Source organism: Cricetulus griseus, chromosome 7, assembly GCF_003668045.3.
Source record: "Cricetulus griseus strain 17A/GY chromosome 7, alternate assembly CriGri-PICRH-1.0, whole genome shotgun sequence".
NCBI classification, from domain to species: Eukaryota; Metazoa; Chordata; class Mammalia; order Rodentia; family Cricetidae; genus Cricetulus; species Cricetulus griseus.
In genome coordinates, this window is record NC_048600.1 from 115,087,956 (window position 1) to 115,111,955 (window position 24,000).

Genomic DNA, 24,000 nt, shown 5'->3' on the forward strand with positions numbered 1-24,000 from the left:
AAAACCAAAAAACATAAAACAAAAACAAAAAAACCACAAAACTCATCAGTCATAGAAAACAGTCTCCTTGTTACCTTCACAGGCTGATCCTGGGCATCTGTGTCATTGCTTTTCTCTTTCTTCTTCTTTTGTTTCTTTTTCTTCTTCTTGGCTCCAGTGTCATTGGCTGGACTCATGCCACTGTAAGACAAAGTAAACACTGATGGAGGCCTAAAAACAACATCAGATGCTTTAAACTACACTGACAAAAGGCTTTTCTGTAGAGCAGGCCTTCCTAATCAAGCCTGTTGGCTTCAGAAACAGACTGGAGAATCCAGCTCCCAGAAGGGGTGTTTAGAGGACACAAGCAAGCACAGCTCCCCAGGGAGGAGACACTGTGCAAGGCATGTCCTATTTATTTCAAAGGGCTTTTTCTGTTCTTGCATTCATTCATTCATTCATTCATTCATTCATTCATTCATTCATTCACTGAGACAGGGTCTCCAGCAGCCAAGGATGACCCCCATCAATGGCTTTGAACTTTTGAGCCTCCTGCTTCCACCTCCAAAATGCTGCAACTACAGACACTCCACCCACCTGGTTTATGGGGCTCAACAAAGCTTCTTGCAAGCAAAGAAAGTACTCTACCAACTGAACTACATTCCCAGTTTTTCCTTCCTTTTCTTCCTTCCCCCACCTTCCTTTCTTTCTTTCTTTTTTTTTTTTCTTTTTTTGGACAAGGTCTTACTATGTAACACTGGCTAACCTGGTATTCAGTATGTATCTCAGGTTGGACTCAAACTTATGGCATTCCTCCTGCCTCAGCCTCCTGAGAGGTAGGAAGATAGGTATGAGCCACCACATCTGTTTTTGGGAGGTAGGAGGGATATGTACTTATTTTTTTTCTAGGTTGCCAGGCTGCACAAAAGACAAAGACATCTGTCAACACTGTGTTGGTACCAACACCACTTTTTTTTTTTTTTAAAGATTTTACTTATTTATTATGTACATAACATTCTGCTTCCATGTATACCTGCACACCATAAGAGGGCACCAGATCTCATAACAGATGGTTGTGAGCCACCATGTGGTTGCTGGGAATTGAACTCAGGACCTCTGGAAGAGCAGTCAGTGTCCTTAACCTCTGAACCACCTCTCCAGCCCCCAACATCACTTTCTTAGGGCCCTAAATTAAAAAGGATAGCCTTTTGGGAATCCTTTGCCCTGGCTTATCCAAATGTAACCAGTATGTTAACTGGGTTTCCCCAGCTGGACCTAAAGTACAAGACAGTATAGAAAAGAGAGCAGGATGAAGAGAGTTTGACATTACTGCACTCCATGCAGTAAAACGAAACAAATCTTTTATAAGTACAAGACAGAGGCACACACTTACTACAGCAAATCAAAGCTTAACTTGCTCCTTCTTTTCCAAAATACTGAACAGAGACTTGTGTGAAATTTGTCCTTTGAAGGCAGGGAATATACGATATGGGAACTGAGATGGCTATCCTGGAACTCACTCTGTAGACCAGGCTGGACTCCAACTCAGATCGGCCTGCTCTGCCTTCTGAGTGCTGGGATTAAAGGTGTGTACCACCACACCCCACAGGAATGTCATTTTTAGTGAAGGCCCTAAATGTTAAATTCAAACACACAAGAAATCTTATGGATGCTCTTGTACAAAATCAGGGCAGCAGGAAGAGATGGAAAATGAGCCTCCGTGCTTCTAAAATAGAACAGTGCCGGGTGTGTGTGGGTGGGAGGGAAGGGCAAGCTGACAGATGAGCAGAGCACAGAAGTTCCCGACAGCAGGAAGGGTCCGTAACACAGGCCTCCTCTCCCCTGCAGGGTGACAAACACTCAAATGTGTGTGCCTGGGAACTAAAATCTTTTATAATAGGGAAAGAGAGAGCAGAGGGAACCTCCAGCCTTGGGAGGAGTTTCACAGCAATGTGCCTTAACCTGTTGCTTATAGGAGACCACAATGAGGAGACCTGATCATCAACTAACCAGCCAGTACCCAGGGACAAACCACCCATCTCTCAAGATGTGGAGCCTTTTCTCCCTGACATGTTACAGCAGTGGTCAACCTGTGGGTTAAGACCCCTCAGCATCACCTAAGACTATCAGAAGACACAGATCTTTACATCACAACTCAGAACAGTAGCAAAATTACAGTTAGGAAGTAGCAACAAAAATAATTTTATGGTTGGAGTCACCACAACATGAGGAACTGTACTAAAGGTCACAGCATTAGGAAGAGGTTGAGAACAGTGCACTGGTTACAGTCTCAGCCCCCAGAAGGATGTATCTGGAAAGCCAGCCTCCAAAGCCAAGTTGTTAACTGTCTTCTCACACTAGGTCCAAGAAGGAAACTTAGTGTAAAGAGCAGGGTGTTGGAGGTAACCGGGAGAGGCAGGCATGGGGCACATGCCTATAGTTCCAGCACTAGGGAGGCTGAGGCTAAGGACGATGGAGAGTTCCAGGTCAGTCTGAGGTAATGTCCAGGATGATGTTTTATTCTGAAAGCCATCTCTGACTCCTCCATCTCACTGACATCTGCTTGAAAATTATAATCTCCTAAAAAACTATATACATATAATTATTTATACAAAATGATGGGTTTCTTTCTTTGCCTCCCATTGATTTAATAATGTTGTGAGCATAGGGGCCACACCACACAGCTGTTTCTCACAGCCCCTCCTATTACACGGCACACACAGCTAAGAGTCAACAATTTTATGCTTGCCTGATGCTTTCTAGGCACAATGGACTAAAATAAAACTCAGAAGAGCTTCAGCCCAAAAGAGGTCAGTGAAATATCTCTAGTGCGGTTCCACGGAACCACTGTGCCAACATTCTGAGAAAGCAGTGAAATGCCGTGCTCTTCTTTCTTCCTGTGTCTTGGTTGGGATTTTTAATGACCAACGTCCTCCTCACCATTATCCTCCTTAGGTCATGAGGTCATGTCCTATACCTAAGTCAAAGCAGAGAATGCCACTGACACTATTCAAACGGTGCTGTCTGCAACACAGACTGCAGGTTTCTGAGGGCAAAGTTCAGAAGGGAAAATTTGTAACGGAAGGGGACTCACCATGGCCAAACTTGAACTCAAGATTCTCCTATGCTAGCCTCTTGTGTACCAGGGCATGTGTCTTTATTCACCCACCTTGTCTTTATTCACCCACCTTTTTTTTTTTTTTTAGACATACTATGTAGCCGTAGCTGCCCTAGAACCCTCTATGTAGACCAGGCTGGCCTCAAACTCATAGAGCTATCTGCCTCTGCCTCTCACGTGCTATTATTAAAGGCCTATGGGACCGTATTATGCAGTTTTAATTTTTAACTTTTAAGTATGTGTAAATGTTTGTATGGTGTGTACCAATGCTCTTGGAAACCAGAAGGTGTCGGATTCCCTGGAGCTGGAGTAACAGCAGTTACAAGCCTTCTGACCTGCATGCCAGAGCCAAACTCAGGTCCTCTGGAAGAGCAGGAGGGGCTCTTGGCGGCTGAGCCATGACTCACCCCCTATTCTCTCTGTCTCTGAAAGCTATAAGCTAAGGCTTGGGACTATAAAGTAAGTTCTCCACAGAAAGGTACTAAAATAAATCCTGAACTCTTGTTCTAATTTCAACATCCGGAGAGCCTTTTGCAAAAGAAGTTACCCTCAGGGATGTGACATAGTCACCCGCAATCCTCCCAGCACTCACAAAGCCCAGAGGCAAATGAACAGAGGGACATTTCAAGGACACTCAGAGGAAACAAGGTGGCACTCATCAGTATCAGCTGCATATTGTCTGTACTGCTGTGGCTGCTGCAGCACTGGAAACTACACCCCAAACTCCACATACCCCCACCCATTAGTAGATTGGGAGTTTGGAGCATGGATGGCTCATCAGGTAAAATGCCTACTGCCAAATTGATGACCTGAGTTTGAACCCAGGATCCACATGGTGGAATGGAGAGTCCTTCAAGAAGTCCTGTGACATCCACACAGGTCCCATGGCAATGTGCACATATGCAAATAAACAAAATGCAATGAATTTTTAAAAACCTGCTTGTGAATCCTAAATTCCTACTGTCATAGAGGCACTAGGTGGCTCTGGAAGGAACTTGTAGGCAGGAATTCCAGAGGCCTGCTTTTACACCTTTGCCTTCTCTAGATGTTTTGAGGGCTGAATGAGCCAATTCCTGTCATGGAGGAGAGCTTTTTTTTTTTTTTTGTTTTTGGTTTTTCGAGACAGGGTTTCTCTGTGGCTTTGGAGGCTGCACTGGAACTAGCTCTTGTAGACCAGGCTGGTCTGGAACTCACAGAGATCCGCCTGCCTCTGCTTCTTGGGTGCTTGCACACTAAAGGTGTGCGCCACCACCACCTGGCTGAGGAGAGCTATTTTTAAGAGCTCGCAAAGACTCTGATATAACTGATGAAAAGCTGGACCAGCAGACAACAAGACTAAGATGAAATAATGAGATAAATACTGAAATTCAACAGTTTGAGTTTGTTTGGTGCACTGTGACCTGGCAAGCCAAAGATCAAACCAAATGCTATTCAATGCTCAATCCGTGTCCACTGAGGATGACCCTGGACTATTCATGAGAGTTTCAAGAGCCAGCCAACTCCATTGCAACCTAACTCCTAGGCTGAGAAAATCCACAAACTGAAGAGATCCAAAGAGAGGACTCTTGCTGCTACAGGATGCAGGAGCTTGGGAACACTGCTCAGTGGTTGTACCCCTCGTGTGTAAGGTGCTGGGTCTGAACATCAGCACCACCACAAAAAGAGAAAAGGGGGGGGGATTCAGAATACAGAAATCAATCCCAGATGGAAAACACACCCGGCAAGTTCAAAACGGAGGGTGAGGTGGAGGCTCACAAGAAAAGCAGAACTGATCTTCCCAAGTGAAATCAGAGGGTTTAGCATACACTAACAGCAACAGCAGGCACTCAACTACAGTCAACCTTCAGCTGCTCCTCAATAAGAACACTAGACAAACCAGGTAAAGCAAGCACTGCCCCTGGCAAGGCATTTCAGGTGCTTAACATAGAGAACACAGTATTTCATGTGCTTTAAAGGGAGCAATCACAAGGAAACCGTCTCTGGGGAATCAGAGAGAGGCTTCATGAGTAGAGCTTGCTCAACTTGAAGTTGTGGCTCATCCTGTAATTCTAACCCTTGGGAGGCTGAGGCAGAGATCCTCTCCTACAAGTCTGAAGCCAGCCTTAATACAAGCTGAAACAAACAAATAGAACAGAGCTGGTCAGGTGTGGTGGCTCAGGCCTTTAATGCTGGCACTGGAAGGCAGAGGCAGGCAGATCTGAATTCCAGGGCAGCCAGGACTACACAGAGAATCCCTGTCTCAACAAAACCAAATGAGGCTGGGCTGGGCGGTGGTAGCACACGCCTTTAGTCCCAGCACTCAGGAGGCAAAGGCAGGCAGATCTCTGTGAGTTCGAAACCAACCTGGTCTACAAGAGCTAGTTCCAGGACAGGCTCCAAAGCCACAGAGAAACCCTGTCTCGAAAAAACAAACAGCAAATGAATAAATAAATATTTAAAAATGGAGGAGCAGGTAAGACGGATTTAGTGGATAAAGGTGTTTATAGGCAGGCCTGACCGCCTGAGTTTATTCTGACTTCAACGAGCTCACTATGCATAAACAAAACATTTGTACAACATACACACAAATAAATAAATGCAATATTTGTTTTTAAATGGAGATTTTAACAAATTAAGAGAAAAGGCCAAAAAGCATCCTCCTGGAGCCCCTACTTTCGGAGCTCCAAAGAGAAAGGGTTAACTGGCAGCTTGACAAAGCTGATGAATTTTGGAGTGAGCTTATTAGTTCAACAATGTGGGAGATCAGCAAAACCAGCTTGCCATGGGCAGCAGTCTCCCTGAAATAGGCTTCATTTACTTTTAATTTCTTCTGCTCTCCAGTTTCTTCTCTTTGAAGCAGCTCTTGATTAGTTTCTTTTTAACTACCATTTAATTAGGAAATATAATTAGAATACTTATTTGATATCAGCAATGAGAGTTCTCTTCATTTTGCTTTGATCTAGTTTTGAGAAACCAAAAGCTGAAGAGAGACATGAAGAGAGAGCCTAAAAACTAAAAAGATTTCTTCTTCCCAAGTGCTAGATGCAGTTATAAGCCAGCAAACAGTGTGGATACAGTCACTGTGAGACAAAAGGAAGACAAAGCAAGCAAGAAAAGCTTTGTGGAATTTACCTTCTGTCCTAATTCCATTTGTCAACCCCACACAGCCTGAAGTCACTCACCTGAGAGGAGAGACTGGATTGAGGAACTAGGTCAGATTGGCCTGTGGACATGCCTTGAGTGCTGACACAGGAGGACCCAGTCCACTGTGGGAAGCACCATCCCTAGGCAGGTGGTCCTGAGCTGTATAAGGAAGGAAATTAAGAGCCCAAGGAAATGGCCTAGCAATTACTAGTTGGGCTGGGTGTGGTGCCACACTCCTGTAATCCTAGCCCTTGGGTGGCAGAGGCAGGTGGATCTCTGTGAGTTCACGGCCAGCCTTGTACAAGTCCCAGACCAGTTGGAACTAAATGTAAGATCCTGTATTGAACAAAAGCACTAGCTGTTCCTCCAGAGGATCCAAGTTTGGTTCTCAGCACCCGTACAGGGTGATTTACAACCATCTGTAACTCCATGGGAACCGGCGTCCTCTTCTGGCTTCCCCAGACACCAACACACACACACAGCAGACACAGAAATAAATGTAAAAACATCGGAGGAGGAGGAAACTAGCTAAGCAGAAGCACAAGTGTAGGAGTGAGCCACCAAGCAGTGTTCCTCTATGGCTTCTGTCTCTGAGTTCCTGTCCTGTCTTCCCTCAACAAGGGGCTGCAGTCTGGAATGTGTATTATGTAAACATACCACGTATATGTACACTACATAAACCTTTCCTCACCTAATCACTTTTGGTTAGCAACAGAACGAAAGCTAAACACCATCTACAAGTAAAAAAATCTACTTTCTCTCCTTGTTTAATTATGCCCATTGTTCTGCAGTGGTCTCAAATGGGTGGCAATCTGGCCTCAGCCTCCTGAGATTAGACATACACTACCATATGTACCCAGCTCCTTTCTTCTTAAATTTCTTCATAGGAGACAGTATCTCTTGTGCTCCCACAAATACACACCCCCATATGCAAAACAAGTAAGAACTTAAAATGCAAACATCTGGGGGTGGGTGGGTGGAGGGAGAGATGCCTCAGAGGTTAAGAGCATGTTTACCAATACTTGTAGGAGTTCAGTTCCCAGCACCATGTTGAGGGGCTCATAACCACACATATTTCCAGGTCCAGGAGACTGAAGCCCTTTTAAGCCTTCCTCGGGGACCTGCACTCACACGCATATACACACAACTAAAAATTTTTTTAATTAACAAAAATAAAAACAGGAAAAAAGGGGGCAAGAAACACTTCAAAAAGAAAAAAAAATGAACTTCCATAATAAACTGGAGGTGGCAGGTTTCTGCAGGCATTTCACAAAACGCTGTAGGAAGATCTGTGAGAAAAGTGCTTGCTGGGAAAGCCTGGTTACCCCGAGTTCCATCCTCAGAACCCACACAAAAAAGCTGGATGTTGTGGCACACAATCTTAGCACTCCTAGGATAGGACCCAAGAAAGAGATAGAAGAAGCTTCCAGGAACTGGTTCCTGGAAGCCGAGGAACAAGTTAAATGAGAGTACACAGCAAGGCAGAAGCAACAGGAGCGCTGCCTTAACAAGATGGAAGGAGAGAACTGACCTCCAAAACTGTTCTCTGACCTCCAAACACAGGCATGCAAGCACACAGTAGTAAGACAAGATTTATATGTAAGAAAAATCTGAGACTGGAGATGTGTCTACAATCTCAGAACTAAAGAAGTGAAGGCAGGAGAACTAGAATTTCAAGATCATTCTCCATGCAAAATGAGTTCAAGGGTAGCCTGAGCTATATGACACCCTGCACTAAGATAGGCCAGGCAGTTTAATATTTGCCTTCATTCACCAAACACTCAGTAACACCTACTGAGTGCCAGGTACCTCCAGGCATAATCCTTGTCCTCATGCACCCTGATAGACCATGAGACAGAGACCTGGACACACTCAGTAAATTATCAAACATATTATTTACTGCTATATTAAAACTACAAAGGTACAACTTGAAAAAAAAAAAAAGAAAGGAAGGCAAGTTGGGGAAAGTCAGGGGAATAACTGAAGAAAGAAAAGGAGAGTTAAGCTACTCTTTTTTTGAGACAGGGTTTCTCTGTGGCTTTGGAGGCTGTCCTGGAACTCACAGAGATCCACCTGCCTCTGCCTCCTGAGTGCTGGGACTAAAGCCGTGTGCCACCACCGTCCTGTCCTAAACTACTCTTAATGTCCTCTCTAATTTCATAAACAACTGGAGATAAGAAAACTTTCCCAAGACCACAGCTATTGATCTTGGGATCACAACCAGGCTTTCAGTTTGTTTCTGCAGACAGTCTTACTATAGAGTCCTGGCTGTTTAGCTATATAGATCAGGCTAGCCTTGACCTCAGAGATCCACCTGTCTGAGCCTCCCAGCACTGGGATTAAATGACTGCACCACCACACCCTGCTCAAAGCAGGTTTGAATGACTCCAAAGTTCATGCTTTTCCCAGGGTGATGCTGTCTCTTTCCAAAACACTTTGCTTTGAAATTTAATGGGAAATGCCAATTCTAAGCGTCACAAGTAGACTGTCTCCTGACTAGGACCTTTGTTTTTTACCTGCCACCTCCAAACTAGCTCATTCTCACAGACCCCTAGATTTGGTAATCTAATTTGTTCACTCAAACCATACCTGGTAATAGAACACCTTCCCCCTGGGGGAGGTGAGGGGGATGGGTTCACTCCCAAAGATTTGGGGAAAGGGGAGCTATTACTCTGTGGTACTACTGTAACTAAAACAAAGAACTTCCTGGAAAACAGGATTTTCTTGGTTTTCATGCTTGTGGTTGAACACCAGGGCCTGCAATAGGAAATGCACGTGCTCTACTGCTGAGCTATGCCCCAGCTCTTGGCAAAGTTTCGCAAACTGATCAGTTTTTCAGAGTACAAAACCCATTTAAAAAACAAAAACAAAAAAAGATTAACCCTGGTCAAGGCAACAGCTTCACAGAGAAAAACGGAGCAATTACAGAATGAACAAAGGAAAAAACTCACACTTTCACTTCTAGAATGACTTTCAAATCCAGCACTCTCATTTGGTGGGGATTTTTTTTTTTTTTTTTTTTCTCAAGAGGCCTGTCCTGTTCCTTCTTCTAGCTCCTACATCCTCAGAGATTCCATTCTTGGGAATAGCTAGCTCAAACGAGACTGTTACATTAGATCTGTTGTGAGTTACAGCAACAGAACACAGTCATAAAATCAAATTTGGCAAGCTTCCTTTTCTGCCACATTCGTGTGATTTTTTTTTTTTTCATGCTGTTGAAGAACAAGAAGTGATATGTTTCTAAAATCTAAAACTCACCCCAGGCAAACAGCTAGCCACATGATCCTTTGCTCAACCACCTCTAGATAGACTAAATAAGAGTGCATCCAAAGGTCATGACATCCCACCTTTATCTCAATTCTCACTGGGGGAAAGGCGGAAGTTAAAGGCTGCCAGTTACAGCTCAGGACAAGCTGGCTACAACAAAGTCTGACTTTGAAAGTCAGACTACCACACACTCAGACAATTACACGAAAAATATACATATGCATATAGACAGACAGACAGATGGTGAGGAGTTAGCAGCAGACAAATAATGTGAACAAAAATAAATTATTCACTGGGACCGGCTTACAGATGTACTGATTTGGGAAAAAAAAAAATCAACGCTCAAATATCTTGTCCATCTCTTCTTCTCTAGTAACAAACGACAGCAGCTACTTACAGTAGGAGCTACATGGTGGCCTGTAACAGTAGTCCCTATAGTGGGAGGCAGAGGCAAGAGCATCACCCTGAGTTTGAGGACAACCTGCTCTCCATGGACAGACTGAACTACTCCTCCAGAACCTGGCTCAAGAAACCCCCAAATCCCCGAAAGACCCTAAAGTACAAGATATGCAGTATCCCTCAAGTACCACATATTCTCCAAGAAGAGACATCAGTTTTTTGAAGCTTTGAGCTACTTCACTACGTTAACAAAGGTACAAGAAGACTGACTCTAATAATACCTACGGGTTATTTGAGGCAAAAGACACCGAATAAGTCAAAGCATTATCACATCGCTAATACCACAGGATTTATAAGGTGAGTTTGTATCTTAGAACTCTCCGGCAGTAATATTTTACAACATAATTATATACATGGCTTGTATAGTCTGGTGAATTTCCTCATTGGCCGTGAACTACAACGAAATGCTTTATTACTAGTTTATTGCCAGTCACGTTGTTCATTCACCTTTATAAGTAGCGTTCCTCTGAACTACAGTTTCTAAATTGCTCTGCGTTGTACTATTGAGACCCACCGTTCAAAATGCTCTTTTTCCCCATCGTGCCTGAAGCACACGAATGGTACACTATACAGAACTTTTATATAATAAAACTATTGCATGTCTCCGACCCTTAATTTCCGAGCACCTACCCCAGTAAATGACAAAGGCAAAAACCAATCGCTAGGCAGGATCTCAGTGGCTTAGCCAATGAGAACATGGGGTGGGGTTAGACTAAGCTCCCGGTGACTTCCCCGCACCCCAGAGACCCAGCCTGTGGGAGACCGGACAGGAATTGGGCTACGAGGATCTCATTACCCCCGGTTGTAGCTGTTGTCCTCCTCGTTCTCGCAATCGCTGCAGTGCTCATGGCCGTTTCCGTTCCCTTCCATCATCTGCGGCAGCGAAGGTGCCGGCAGCTTCACTGCTGTCTCACTCTCATCCGCCATCTTGGGTTGCGAGAGCCGGGCTCCCCGCCCCGCTACATGGAGGGCTCCTATTGGACAGGAGAAATTTGCACTGCATTCTGGGATTGGTAGTTTTTGTGAAGAAATCTGACACTAAGGGCTGCGCGTTCTCAAGAAACTGGACTGAAGTGGACTACAAAACCCAGAAATCATGAAGGGACGTCTTGGGAAGAGTGGGCAGCAATTCCGGAAGCCCCTAGGTTCAGCCGCGCTCTGAGGCGAAGAGGTCCCCACGCCTTGTAGGGTGGTCGCGGGGAATTCTGGGACTTGCAGTTCCATATTGAATTAGCGTTTCGGGAGCGATAGGTGGCAAAGTCCAAGCTTTCACTTCAGCCTACCCTTGATAGGCATCGGGCCACAGGTGAGCCGTTATCGGCTGCCGTTAAGGACCGTTACCACTCCCGGGTAAGTGAAAGACACTGCCAAGAGCCCATTACCCCTTAAAGAGGGCTTTCCTCCTGGAAGCCGGGCTTGCTCTCGGCTTCCTTCCCTACTCGGGCCTTTAGGCAGACCTGAGTCTTTGGAAGCCTAGAGGCAGCGGATTGAGGCGTGTGGAACGCTGACCCTGAGCCAGAAGACTTGATTGCTTGCAAGCGAGGCTTTTGGTTTCATGGCTTCTAGTTAGGCACCGAGCTCCCCTTCTCACTGTCCCTGTGATTCACCACTAGAGCATCCAAAACGAATCTTTTTTTTCCCTATTATAATCTAATTAATTACATCATTTCCTCATTCTCGTGAGCTCCCCTACCTCCTTAAATGAGCACTTACACACCAGGCTGCCGGGTAAGGCTTTTTGTACATATTTCTGTATAATTTTAACAAGCCTAGAATGTGCATGCCATGATTATTCCTTTTTTCACAGGTGAAAAGACATTTCCAGGGAAGTTGGTACATTGCTTGTAGGTGGCAAAATCTGTATATAAATTTGGATCTATTTACTCTATACCCTCTTTAATTCTTTATCAACACAGCAGTCACATTGTCCGATACAGGCAGCCACCACAAGAAAATCAATTATAGGAAGGTAATTGCAACATCTATCTCAGAATTGCCTGAATGCACGCCGGGTGTGGTGGCACACGCCTTTAATCCCAGCACTCGGGAGGCAGAGACAGGCGGATCTCTGTGAGTTCAAGGCCAGCCTGGCCTGCAGAGCAAGTTCCAGGACAGGCTCCAAAACAATACAGAGAAACCCTGTCTCGAAAAACAAAAACAAAAAACCTGAATGCTTCCGTCCCTTCGGTCTCCCTCCTGTCCTGAGAAGATAGCCCAAGAAGATAGGCTTAGAGATTTCTTATTTGTGTTGAGTATGGTAGGTGGGGAGAAAAGCTTAGTTCTTACCATTAGAGAGCTGCTGGCCAAAAAGGGAAATGATCTTTGCCTTTGCAAAACTGAACAAGAGAAGGAACAATTCCCCTCTGACTCAGAGACAGAAAACAAAATAAAACACAGAGCTAAATATAGTCAACTCCTCTTACGTTAGTGGCAGGCCCAGAAAAGTAAGTAGATTCCAAAACTGCAAACACTGTCCGGTCATTTCTGTGTGAAGCAGTCAAAGCTACACACTTGGGCTCAGCTGCCACGTACACACACCTCTCCAGGCCAAAGACCACTTACTCTTCAGTAGACAGCTTGCCTAGCATGTGTAAAGCCCTAGGTTCACTGTGCACTAACTACTACCTCCAACATACATTTATTTGTGTGCATGTGTGTGCATGCTTGCACCTTGACCCACTGAGCCGTCTCACCATCTGGAGGTTAACTTTTCTATTGCCTCTTTTAACTTACATGCTCTTGTAAACAATACAGGGGAAGCCGGGCAGTGGTGGCGTACGCCTTTAGTCCCAGCACTCGGGAGACAGAGGCAGGCAGGTCTCTGTAAATTTGAGACCAGCTTAGTCTACAAGAGCTAGTTCCAGGACAGCCTCCAAAGCCACAGAGAAACCCTGTCTCAACCCCTCCCCCCCCCAAAAAAAAAAACAAAACCCACAGGGCAATGGACTTGAAAATTGTATTGGTCCCAAAACTCAGTGATGCTCAATTGCAGAACTTGAATGAGAACTTACATCTATTATTCTAATTCCCTGTGTTGTTGGTTTCTGCACAAACAACAAACATTCAATAAGGTCAAGGAAGAGCCAGGCAGTGGTGGTGCACGCCTTTAATCCCAGCACTCAGGAGGCAGAAGCAGGTGGATCTTGTGAGTTCCAGAGCAGCCTGCTCTACAGAGCGAGTTCCAGGACAGCCTCCAAAGCCACAGAGAAACCCTGTCTCGAAAAACCAACCAAACAAACAAACAAACAAAAACAAGAAAGAATGAAGAGAAGATGTAGGCTTTTGTGACCCTGCCATTCTTTTTTGGGGGGAGAGGGGTTGGTTTTCGAGAAAGGGTTTCTCTGTGTAACAGCTCTGGCTCTCCTGGAACTTGCTTTGTAGACCAGAGAGATCTGCCTGCCTCTGCCTCCCAAGTGCTAGGATTAAAGGCTGAGCCACCACCGCCCAGTGGACCCTGCGTTTCTTCTAGTTCACACCTGAAGTACAACACTTTGCATTGCCAGGTGTGATGGCACATGCCTATAATTGTCGCACTGAAGGCAGAGGCAGTTGGATTCAGACCACCTTGAATTCCATAGTCCTGACCTCTATGGTTAACCGACACACATATGCACAAACCCAAACACTGATACACAAGCATACATATAATTAAAACTAATAAAAATACAATATTTTAAAGAAGATTTTGAGGATAAGCCAGGATCACAAGTTTGAGGTCAGCCTGGACTACCTAACAAGGTGTTGTTCCCCCCCACACTAGGATGCTGCTTTTGAGGTACCATAATGAGATTGATAAAGCTGTAAGGTGGGGGATGAGGAACATATTTCGATTGAAAGCAGGGTTAGTGGTACAGGCCTGTCATCCCATCTGCTGGAGAGGCTGAGGCAGTAGAGTAACACCAGCCTGCCAACTTAGTGAGACCCAGTGGGAGGGCTAGAGAATGCTCAGGGGTATGAGTACTTGTCTAACATCCTAGGTTCTACTCTAACACACACAGAGAGAGAGAGAGAGAGAGAGAGAGAGAGAGAGAGAGAGAGAGAGAGAGAAAAGGTAATGTTGGAAAAGCAGGCAAGAATTGGGCAAAAGAGTGGGAGAACATGGACTTTATGCTAAAGACTTGGAGCCACTGATGGGGTCGTTAGATTTATGGATGAACAAATGGCAACAAAGAAGGTCGTGGTGGAGACGAGTAAGTAGAAGGCACAGGCAGGAACACAGTATACGGCAGGATGTTTGTACAGCACTTTCTTGCGAGCGTCCCCTCCTTCTGATCTGTGTCATCTGCTACCTTGTGTGAGCAGATCAGGTTTCATTCGGTGATTTGTCCAAGGTCTCTGCTGCTTAGTATGGAGTTGAGACTTTACATGGGATGTTTTAATCCAGAGATGGATGAGAGAATCATGTTCATTTTCCTCCCTCTTTCACAGGGTGGTATTTGAGCAGAAATATGTCTGTGTTTCTGGCTAAGGAGTTCAGACTTTGTGAGGACCTAGAGGAGAGTCTTCGATTATGGTTTTTTTGTTTGTTTGTTTGTTTTTTAAGCAGCTTAATTTTTTTTTTGAGACAGTGTCTGGCTAGCCTTGGATGGAACTCCTTCGGTAGCCCAGGTTGGCCTTCAACTCATCAATCTCCTGTGCAACCTCTTAAATATTGGGATTACAGACATGAACTGCCATACCCAGCTGTGGAAGCTTTTAAATAAAGGATGAATATTAATGATATTTGTAAAGTGTGGTATAAATTTAATTATGTTTTAATATTTATTTAAAATAAACATGGGAAGTAAATTTAGTTTTAGGAAGTAGAAGTCAAAGGAGTCATTTCTACTGGACTCACAGGGCTTGTCCTTCAAACAAAGCTGGAAGCAGTGTGATATTCTAGGATAGATGCTAAGGCCCAGAGCAGACTAAGGCACAAGTCACTGTCAGAATGAAATGACATCATTGCCTAAGCAGCTGGGGTCAGCTCATGGTTTATTGTGACTTTCTTGAATAATGGAAAATACTAAGTTGAAAGAGTTCTTGTTGGCATCACTCAGAACTACAAAAGTTGGGGCTGAGGAGATGGCCTTGTGGGTATTAGTACAGGTGTGGCTGCATATACCCGTGACCCAGCACTGTGGTGTGTAGAGAGACTGTCCAAAGGGAAAAGGTAGATCCTGTTGGAGCAGGACTCCAGATGTCTTCGTCTGGCCTCCAAAGGGGTGCAAACACACACACTAAGGAAAACAAAACAAAACAGGACTGAAACTGCTCCTGGCAGATTGGACCACAGGTTCAATCATAGAATGCAAAGCCCACCCTGGCACACTAATAGTTCCCAGTATTATAAACAAGATACCTGGAGATTTTCATGCACCATCCCTTGGCAAAACTAGATAATCTGGCAAGTGCCAATGGCAGGGTCATCAGGGCAGGCATTTCCTGCTTTTGTCTAGGCCAGCTACCATTACTGACAAATAAATACCCTCTGATAGGTGAGGCCTAAAAAAAAAAGGCTAAAACCCTAGAGCAAGGTTATCTGTAAACTAATTGTTAAGGGAGGGATCCTGGGACGTTAGAGCTGCTTTATAGAATAAGAAATTTATTCTTGCCAGGCGTTGGTTGCACAGGCCTTTAATCCCAGCACTCGGGAGGCAGAGGCAGGAGGATCTCTGTGAGTTCGAGGCCAGCCTGGTCTCCAGAGCGAGTGCCAGGATAGGCTCCAAAGCTACACAGAGAAACCCTGTCTCAAAAAACCAGAGAGAGAGAGAGAGAGAGAGAGAGAGAGAGAGAGAGAGAGAGAGATTTATTCTTAGCCCCATGGCATAGAACCAGGAGAGCTGTTTCCTGACGAGCTTTCTACTGCGCAGAGTGAACTTCAAAGATAGCAAGAAGCTGTCTTGATATAAAGAGTCATTTTCTTCTGTGGCTGTTACATTACCTCCTTCCTGTAAATACCTTCCACTCATGTTCAGGCATGCAAGCAAAGTTAAATTCAGTGAGTCAAAAGAAAAGAAAAAGGACTTCAAAGTAGGAGGAGCTTGGTCAGGAAGAAGCAGTTTCAGAAAGAGATGGAAGAGGGCCAGCAAGATGGCTGGCTCAGAGGGAAAGGAACTCACTACCATGTCTAAAACCTGAGTTCAATCCCCAGAATCCACAGGGCAGAAGGAGAGAACTGACTCCTGTGAGTAGTCTTCTGACCTTGAAAACACACACACACACACACACACACACACACACACACACACACACACACACACACCAAATATTTAAAGAAAAATTACATCTGAATTTGTTGAGTAATTTTTTTTTTTAAATTAGAGAGTGAGTTCTAAGGCATTGGGCAGGATAGTCTAAGTCTAGACAGCAATGTGCAGGATGTCAAGTGCTGTCAGAATATGTGAAGCAAAGGGCCCATTGGATCCTAAGATGAATGCTATTTGCAAATTCAAGGCCAACCTAGACTACACAGCAAGTCGGCTGGGGATGGGTGGGAGAATAGAAACCATTCATGTGGAGACTCCATGTAGTTGAAGTACAAGGCAGTAGAAGGCAAGGAGAAAGTTCCAGGGACTGGGATTTTTTTCTTTTGTTTGTTTGTTTGCTTTTTGTTTTTCAAGACAGGGTTTCTCTGTGTAGCTATGTAGACCAAGCTGGCCTCCTTGAACTCACAGACATCTGCCCACCTCTGCCTACCTCCCGAGTGCTGGGACTAAAGGCGTGTACCACCACTGCCCAACTGGACTGGGATTTTTGTTTGTTTTTTTGTTTTTCGAGACAGGATTTCTCCGTGGCTTTGGAGGCTATCCTGGAACTAGCTCTTGTAGACCAGGCTGGTCTCAAACTCACAGAGATCCGCCTGCCTCTGACTCCCGAGTGCTGGGATTAAAGGCGTGCCCCACCAATGCCTGGCTAGGACTGGGATTTTAACAACAGGCAAAAATTGACTCCCCCCCCCCCCACTGCCTAATCCTTTCCCTAATTTATTTATTTGTACTAGTAATTGAAGTTGGGACTCTAGGACATTAGCTACATCCTCAGCCCTTTACAACTTTTATTTTGAGATGGAGTCTCTGTAACTTATTCAGGATGGCTCTGAATCCATTCTAGCCCAGGCAGGCCTTGGCCTTTTGCTTCTCCTGCCTCAAGTTCCCAAGTAGCTGGCTTTCCAGGTCTAAGTTATCAGGGGACTCTAATCTTTTAATCACCCATCCCTTCCCCTCATTTATGTATGCTGCTTTGAGACAGAATCCCACATGGCCAAAACTGGCCTGATAGCCTCAGCTCACTGTGGAGCTGAAGCTGGCCTTGGAATTCCTGATGCTTCTGCCTCAGTTTCCAGAGTGCGGAGCCATCAGGCCTTCTGCCGAGTCTCCAGCTAAGCCCATTCCTCTCACATGCTACTCTAAACTCTAGAAAGAGGCTTTTTCTCCTCAACCCATATGAGCTGACTTGGAGAAAAGCATTGTGTCTGGGAAGAAAATACAGAGGCTGACCTCAGATCACAGTCCCAGGGTCTATCAATTTACTAAACTTTCCAAGGAGTCGAAGAAGCAAGGGCTGGGGCTCAAAAGACTATACACAGCATGCAGATTTCCAGTCCATCTGGGACCCCTTTGTCCTACAGAAGCCATCTTGCCCCTCCCCAAAGTTATTTGAGACACAAACGTGTCCTCTATTTTTCTTAAAGTCGCCATGTAAATCTTTCTGGCATTGGTTTCTGTCACCTGTTTTTTCCATAGAACAGTGAACATGAAGCTTACATTCCAATAACAAAGTGTGAGTGAGAATTCCTGGATATATGGCTAGTCTATTGCAGCTGCCTGTTTCCTGTCACAATCTAACCTGTTGTGATGATCGTTCGCCCTGTAGGTGTGGCTAGATATCCCACAGTAATACCTACCAACCACATGAACCTCAATTCATAGGAGTAACTTGAACTCAAATACCAGATGATGTAAATACTACCTTGGAAGGCTCTGGGAGCCCTTTACTTTATTGACTCGTGTATGGGATACCCAGAGATTTGAGGTTGACTCTTTTTATCAATTGTTCAAAAACTTTCAGTCTTCAATGGCAATAATATTCATGGCAGATTAATCAAAATTGGCCAAATGCTAAAGCCTAAAGAAACCTTACCAACACCCCCTTAGGTGCTTGACTAGGAATTCTAGGACAAGCTGAATTTGCTATTCCTTATGTACTAGTTACTTTTCTACTACTGCAATGCAGCACCATGACCAAAAGCAACATGGGGAGGAAAGAGTTAATGTGGTTTACTAATCCTGAAACCCAGCCCACCAGGGAAGCCAAGGCAGGAACTCAAAAGATTAGGAACCTGGAGGCAGGAGCTGATGCAGAGGCCACTGAGGAGTGCTACTTACTGACTTGTTCCTCATGACTTGCTCAACCTGCTTCTCCCCCGCCCCCAAACAGGGTTTCTCTGTGGCTTTGGAGGCTGTCCTGGAACTTGTAGACCAGGCTGGTCTTGAACTCACTGAGGTCCACCTCCCTCTGCCTCCCGAGTGCTGGGATCAAAGGTGTGTGCCACCACCACTTGGCTCAGCTTCCTTCCTTCCTTTTCTTTCTTTCTTTCTTTCTTTCTTTCTTTCTTTCTTTCTTTCAAGATTTTATATATTCATTACTTATACAGTTTTCTGCCTGCATGCCAGCAGAGGGCACCAGATCTCATTCAAAGTGGTTGTGAGCCACCATGTGGTTGCCGGGAATTGAACTCAGGACCTCTGGAAGAAGAGTCCGTGCTCTTATAGATGAGCCATCTCTCCAGCCCTCAGCTTGCTTTCTTAAAGACCCCAGAATCATAAGCTCAGGGGTGGTCCCACCCATAGTGGCCCTCCCACATTAATCACTAATTAAGAAAATGCCTTGCAGGCTTGCCTGCCTACAGCCCGATTTTTTTTTTAAGATTTATTTATTATGTATAGAATGTTCTATCTGCATGTATGCCTGCCCACCAGAAAAGGGCACCAGATCTCATTACAGATGGTTGTGAGCCAACATGTAGTTGCTGGGAATTGAACTCAGGACCTCTGGAAGAGCAGCTGGTGCTCGCAAATTCTGAACCTTCTCTCCAGCCCCTAGGACTTAACTTTCAAAACAGGACATATAGAATGCTATTTCAAGAAAAGGAAACAGTGGGAAGCTCTTCTAGAGCAGTGGCTCTCAGCCTTCCTATACTGCAGCCCTTTAAAACAGTTCCTCATGCTGTGGTGACCCCAACTGTACAATTATTTCATTGATAACCCATAACTATAATTTTGATACTGCTGTGAATCATAATGTAAATATCTGATATGCAGGATGTCTGACGTACAACCCTAAAGGGGTTGTGACCCACAGGTTGAGAAGGAGAATATGTGTTACAGCAAAGGATGAAAACCACCTGAGAAACTATGCAGGACAGTTTCTGGAGTGTTCCAGGACTATTTCCACTCAGAGGTGGGAAAGAGCCTGCCCTTGAACTCAAGAAGGATTGTTGACAATGTTACCACATATGGAATCTAAGGTAACTGTGTAGCAATGGTCAACACTTTTTTTTTTTTTTTTTTTGGTTTTTGGCTTTGGAACCTGTCCTGGAACTTGTTCTGGGGACCAGGCTGGCCTCGAACTCACAAAGATCCACCTGCCTCTGCCTCCTGAGTGCTGGGATTGAAGGTGGGCGCCACCAACGCCCTGCTGGCCAACACTTATCGAAGCAGCCAGGGCTAACAATCTGTGGAAATCTTATGGCAATTTTCAATTTTGAGCAATAATAGATGGAGTTTGTAACTTAAGACAAGTCTGGCTTTTTTTTTTTTTTTTTTTTTTTTGAGAGGGTCTCACTATGTAGCTTTGGTTGGCTGTCCTGGAATTCTCTATGCAAGGCCAAGCTGGCCTTTAAACTCAAACTCCCAGAGATCCACCTGCCTCTGCCTCCCAAATGCTGGGACTAAAGGCATGCACCACCCGGACCAGCTCCAACAGGTCTGGTCTCTTGTTTCTGTCCCTGCCTTAAATAATATTTGGTGTGTGCTGGAGAGATGGGTCAATGGTTAAGAGCACTGGCTGATCTTCCAGAGGTCCTGAGTTCACTTCCCAGCAACCACATGTTAGCCCACAACCATCTGTAATGAGATCTGGTGCCCTCTTCTGGCCTGAAGGCATACATGCAGGCAGAACACTGTATACATAATAAGTAAATCTTTTAAAAAAATAATATTTGGTGCATTGGAAAATTCTGCTCGAAGGAACTCAGAATGATACTATGTTGTTACCTGATTTCTTCTGTAATATAGCTGTCTATTTATTTCCTTAAGCTGGAATCTGGTGTAACACCAAGATAATAGGCCAAGTTATTATCCAAAAACAAGAGTTATAGTAATTTAGATATTGAAGACCAGTCTTTCCTAGATTTGAAGTTAGCCACCCCACATGAGGTGATTGCCATGAATTCAAGCTGGCCAGATGAAATACTAGAGTTAAAGAATAATGAACTGGGGGCTGGAGAGATGGTTCAGCATTAAGAGCAATGACTTCTCTTCCAGAGGACCAGGGTTTCATTTCCCAGTACCCACATGGGAACTGTCTGTAACTCCAAGATCTGACACCGTCGCACAGACATGCATGCAGGCAAAATGTCATTGCACATAAAATACATATAAATTATTTACAAAAAGAATGAAATGAGCCGGGCGTTGGTGGCGCGCGCCTTTAATCCCAGCACTCGGGAGGCAAAGGCAGGCGGATCTCTGTGAGTTCGAGACCAGCCTGGTCTAAAAAAAAAAAAAGAATGAAATGTTTCGGGTGCTGCAGACATCAAATACAATATTCTATAAAGCATAAATAACTGTAGACACAGAGGGAAAACGTATCAGTGTAGTTAGGGAGTATGATGTCATATGCAGAGGAATCTTTCATTGGTTGGTTAGGATGCCTCTTCCTGATCTGCTACTTTCACCTCATCAGGCCAGAATATGTTCTTTAATTTTATATATATGTCCAACAGGTGGCGCACGCCTTTTAATCTTAGCACTCGGGAGGCAGAGGCAGGCGGATCTCTGTAAGTTCGAGGCCAGCCTGGTCTATAGAGCAAGTGCCAGGATAGATTCCAAAGCTACACAGAGAAACCCTGTCTCGAAAAAACAAAATGAACAAACAAACAAACAAAAAGCCAAAAAGTCCTGTTATATGTCACATGTAAATGTTATATCAAATAGAGAGGGTTAAAGAAAAGAAAACGAGAAGTTTAGATCACGATGGCTGGTGTTTTTGTTGTTGTTGGTTTTTGTTTTTTCGAGACAGGGTTTCTCTGTGGCTTTGGAGGCTGTGCTGGAACTCACTCTAGGCTGGCCTGGAACTCACAGAGATCTGCCTGCCTCTGCCTCCCGAGTGCTGGGATTAAATTAATGGCATGTGCCACCACCGCCCGATAGCTGGTGTTTTGACATGATCCAAGAGTTTGTTTCTTAGTAGCGTTACCAATAGTTCCTCTCCTGAAGACTGCTGTCCTGCCTACTACTCAGGCCCCATCGACATCAGATCCTAGGAATGATCCTTCCTAGCTACCAGGGACTTTAGACTATTTAATAAATAAATAATATGTATCCCCTGCATGCACAAAATGTGATGCCTGTCCAACAGGAGGAACTGTGAATGAGAATGTTTGGAAAGGAGCTGTGTCTGCAGAGACTGTTGTTCAGACTGCAGTACTATGGAGAGATTGCAATAGTCCAAGTCCAGAGGCTAATTGCCTCATTCTGGGCTAGTTCTAGCCCTCAGGAATAGCCAGCCATTCCTTATCTACCACTATGTCTGAACTAACATCTTTCAACTAATAGAATAGATAAACCTTTTGGAGCCAGGCAGTAGTGGCACACACCTTTAATACCAGCACTCAGGAGGCAAACACAGGTGAATCTCTGTGAGTTTGAGGCCAGCCTGGTCAACATAATGAGTTCCAAGACAGCCAGGGCTACACAGAGAAACCCTGTCTCGAAAAACCAAAACCAAAACAAACCCACAAAAGCACTTTTGAAATATATTAACTTAGCAGACCACTAGCTTCCACTGACACAGAAGGTTAAGAATGTCATCAAATAGCATCTTAGGCCTATAGAAAAATTGCCCACACCTTGCTTTAACCTCCTCTCTGATATAGTCACCTATGTATTTTAAACTTGAGTTTATTTGTGACATCTTTGTCCTGTAGAACTATAAAGGTTCATGAAACTGCTTCCATGTTGGAACACAGAATTTGGGATAACCTAAATCTTGTGTTACTGGGCCAGGGTCACTCATATGCTCTAGGATAAAACCTTGTCTTTTATTCTTTTATTGAGTTGAGAGCTGTTTCTTTCAACGACAAAAGTGATCCGATAAAAATGTCAAATTACTTCATTCTTCAATATATACACTCCTCACTACAAAGGGCACTCAGAATGCCCTTCTTAGTGGCAAAGAAACCTGATTCCTGCTTTCAGTTAGAGAGCAAGGATGCAGTGCAGGAAGAGGAAAGAAGGCAGGATAGGCATCATTAAGGCCTACCTGCTACCTGTGCTTTTCATTGGGTACTTACTATTTCCAATTTTTTTTTTTTTTTTTTTTTTTTTTTTTGGCTTTTTGAGACAGGTTTTCTCTGTGTAGCTTTGGAGTCTATCCTGGCACTCGCTCTGGAGACCAGGCTGGCCTCGAACTCACAGAGATCCGCCTGCCTCTGCATCCTGAGTGCTAGGATTTAAGGCGTGCCTCACCAACGCCCAGCTAGTTCCATTCTTTCAGCAACACTGCACAGTAGTGATTATCCCCCTCTTCTAGAGGAATTTAGATGAGGTATGGACAAAATATGGGCCAGCAATCAAGTAACTTTGAGCGGACAAATGGATTAACTTCGAAATCTCGATTAACGACAGTATCCACCTTAAGAACTCTGAGGCCTGAGATAAGCTTACAGAGTGTGCTCCTTAAGACCTGGCAGATAAAAAAATGCCTGGTTAACTGCCAAGGCTACTGTGGTTCCTAAAGTGGAGCCATGGTTAACACTTTTCTCTGATAGTTTTGCTACTGGGATCTAAAGTTCGTACTCACTGCTCTAGGGGAAAAACAGGTGATAGAAATTGTGCCAGGAAGTACATTTCCTTTGCTAGCCTTCCAGAAAAGATAAAAGTGAAGACTGAGCATGGACCAGCAAGCTCCCAGGCTCTCTGCAGAGCTCGGCCCGGCCACGCCCACCTCCTCCTGGCGAGCGGCTGGCGCTTGGCCCCCCTTTCCGGTTCTGCCCCTTCCGCTGACTGGACATCCGGTCCGCGTGCACGCTCGCGGATCCCGCCCGTGCAGCGAGTCATCCAGTAAGCTCCGCGGAGATTGGGCTAGCGGCCGAGGCTGAGGCCGAGTCGGAGCCCCGGTAGGTAGCGGCGCGGGCGAAAGGAGGGGGCGGGCCGGGCCGGTGGCGGGCCGCGAGCGCTCGCTCTCTTTGTTTCCCTCGGCGGCGCGGCGCGGGCTGGGGGCCGGGGCTGCACGCGGACCACCGCCGGAACGCGCGATCCTGCGGCCGAGTTTGGTGCATTGTGCGCGCCTTTTTTTTTTTTTTTTTTTTTTTTTTTTAAGCACATATTTGTAGCTGACCCTGGGGCAAACAAACGCGTCTGCCATCACATCTTGACAACTAACCTGTGAAATCAAGTGTTTTCCACCTCTACCGCCGTGGAAACGGAGGAACGAAACGTTTACAACTGGGAAGGGATCTAAAACCCGGGGTTCTGCCCAAAGCCTCTGCGCTTCAGAGCTGTGGGCTCGGGTTCAATTTTGATCTATGAATCTAATCTCTGCCCTTTTGATTTTTTAATCCAACCTCTGTCCTTTCCAATAGTATAGCCTTCCTCGGCTTTGCTATTACCCTCAGTTTGTTCATCAGAAAAATGGGGATGAGACCTGTTTCAAGCTCGGTCGGTGGTGGATGCTGTTTTGCATCTACCATCTGATTTTCAGACCTTGTTTTTCATGGCTTCCCTCCTTAGAGAAGGTAGACTAGCTGGTTTTCTAAATTAGTTTACTCTAGTCCTGGGGACGGAGTGAAT

At 45.0% G+C, this 24,000-nt stretch overlaps 2 protein-coding genes across 6 annotated transcripts in view; one reads left to right on the top strand and one right to left on the bottom strand.

Annotated features, from left to right (window-relative positions):
- Nmt1 (N-myristoyltransferase 1) overlaps window positions 1-10,913 on the bottom strand; it is a 29,295-nt gene extending 18,382 nt beyond the window's left edge. The window contains exons 1-2 of the mRNA XM_027428017.2: window positions 10,743-10,913; window positions 75-180 (exon numbers count right to left, since the gene is read on the bottom strand). Of these exons, the coding sequence (XP_027283818.1) occupies window positions 75-180; window positions 10,743-10,873 (237 nt within the window). The 5' untranslated portion in view covers window positions 10,874-10,913. The remainder of the gene's footprint in view (window positions 1-74; window positions 181-10,742) is intronic.
- Window positions 10,914-11,173: 260 nt separating this feature from the next.
- The window catches only part of Dcakd (dephospho-CoA kinase domain containing), a 33,147-nt gene continuing 20,320 nt past the window's right edge, over window positions 11,174-24,000 (top strand). Inside the window, exon 1 of one of the 5 annotated variants that reach the window (XM_027428028.2) lies at window positions 11,174-11,296. The gene's annotated coding sequence lies outside the window, so the exon portion shown is untranslated. Of the gene's footprint in view, window positions 11,297-11,615; window positions 11,675-23,182; window positions 23,328-24,000 lie in introns of those variants that run through there. The other 4 variants (XM_027428027.2, XM_027428024.2, XM_027428025.2 and 1 more) reach the window with 4 other exon arrangements.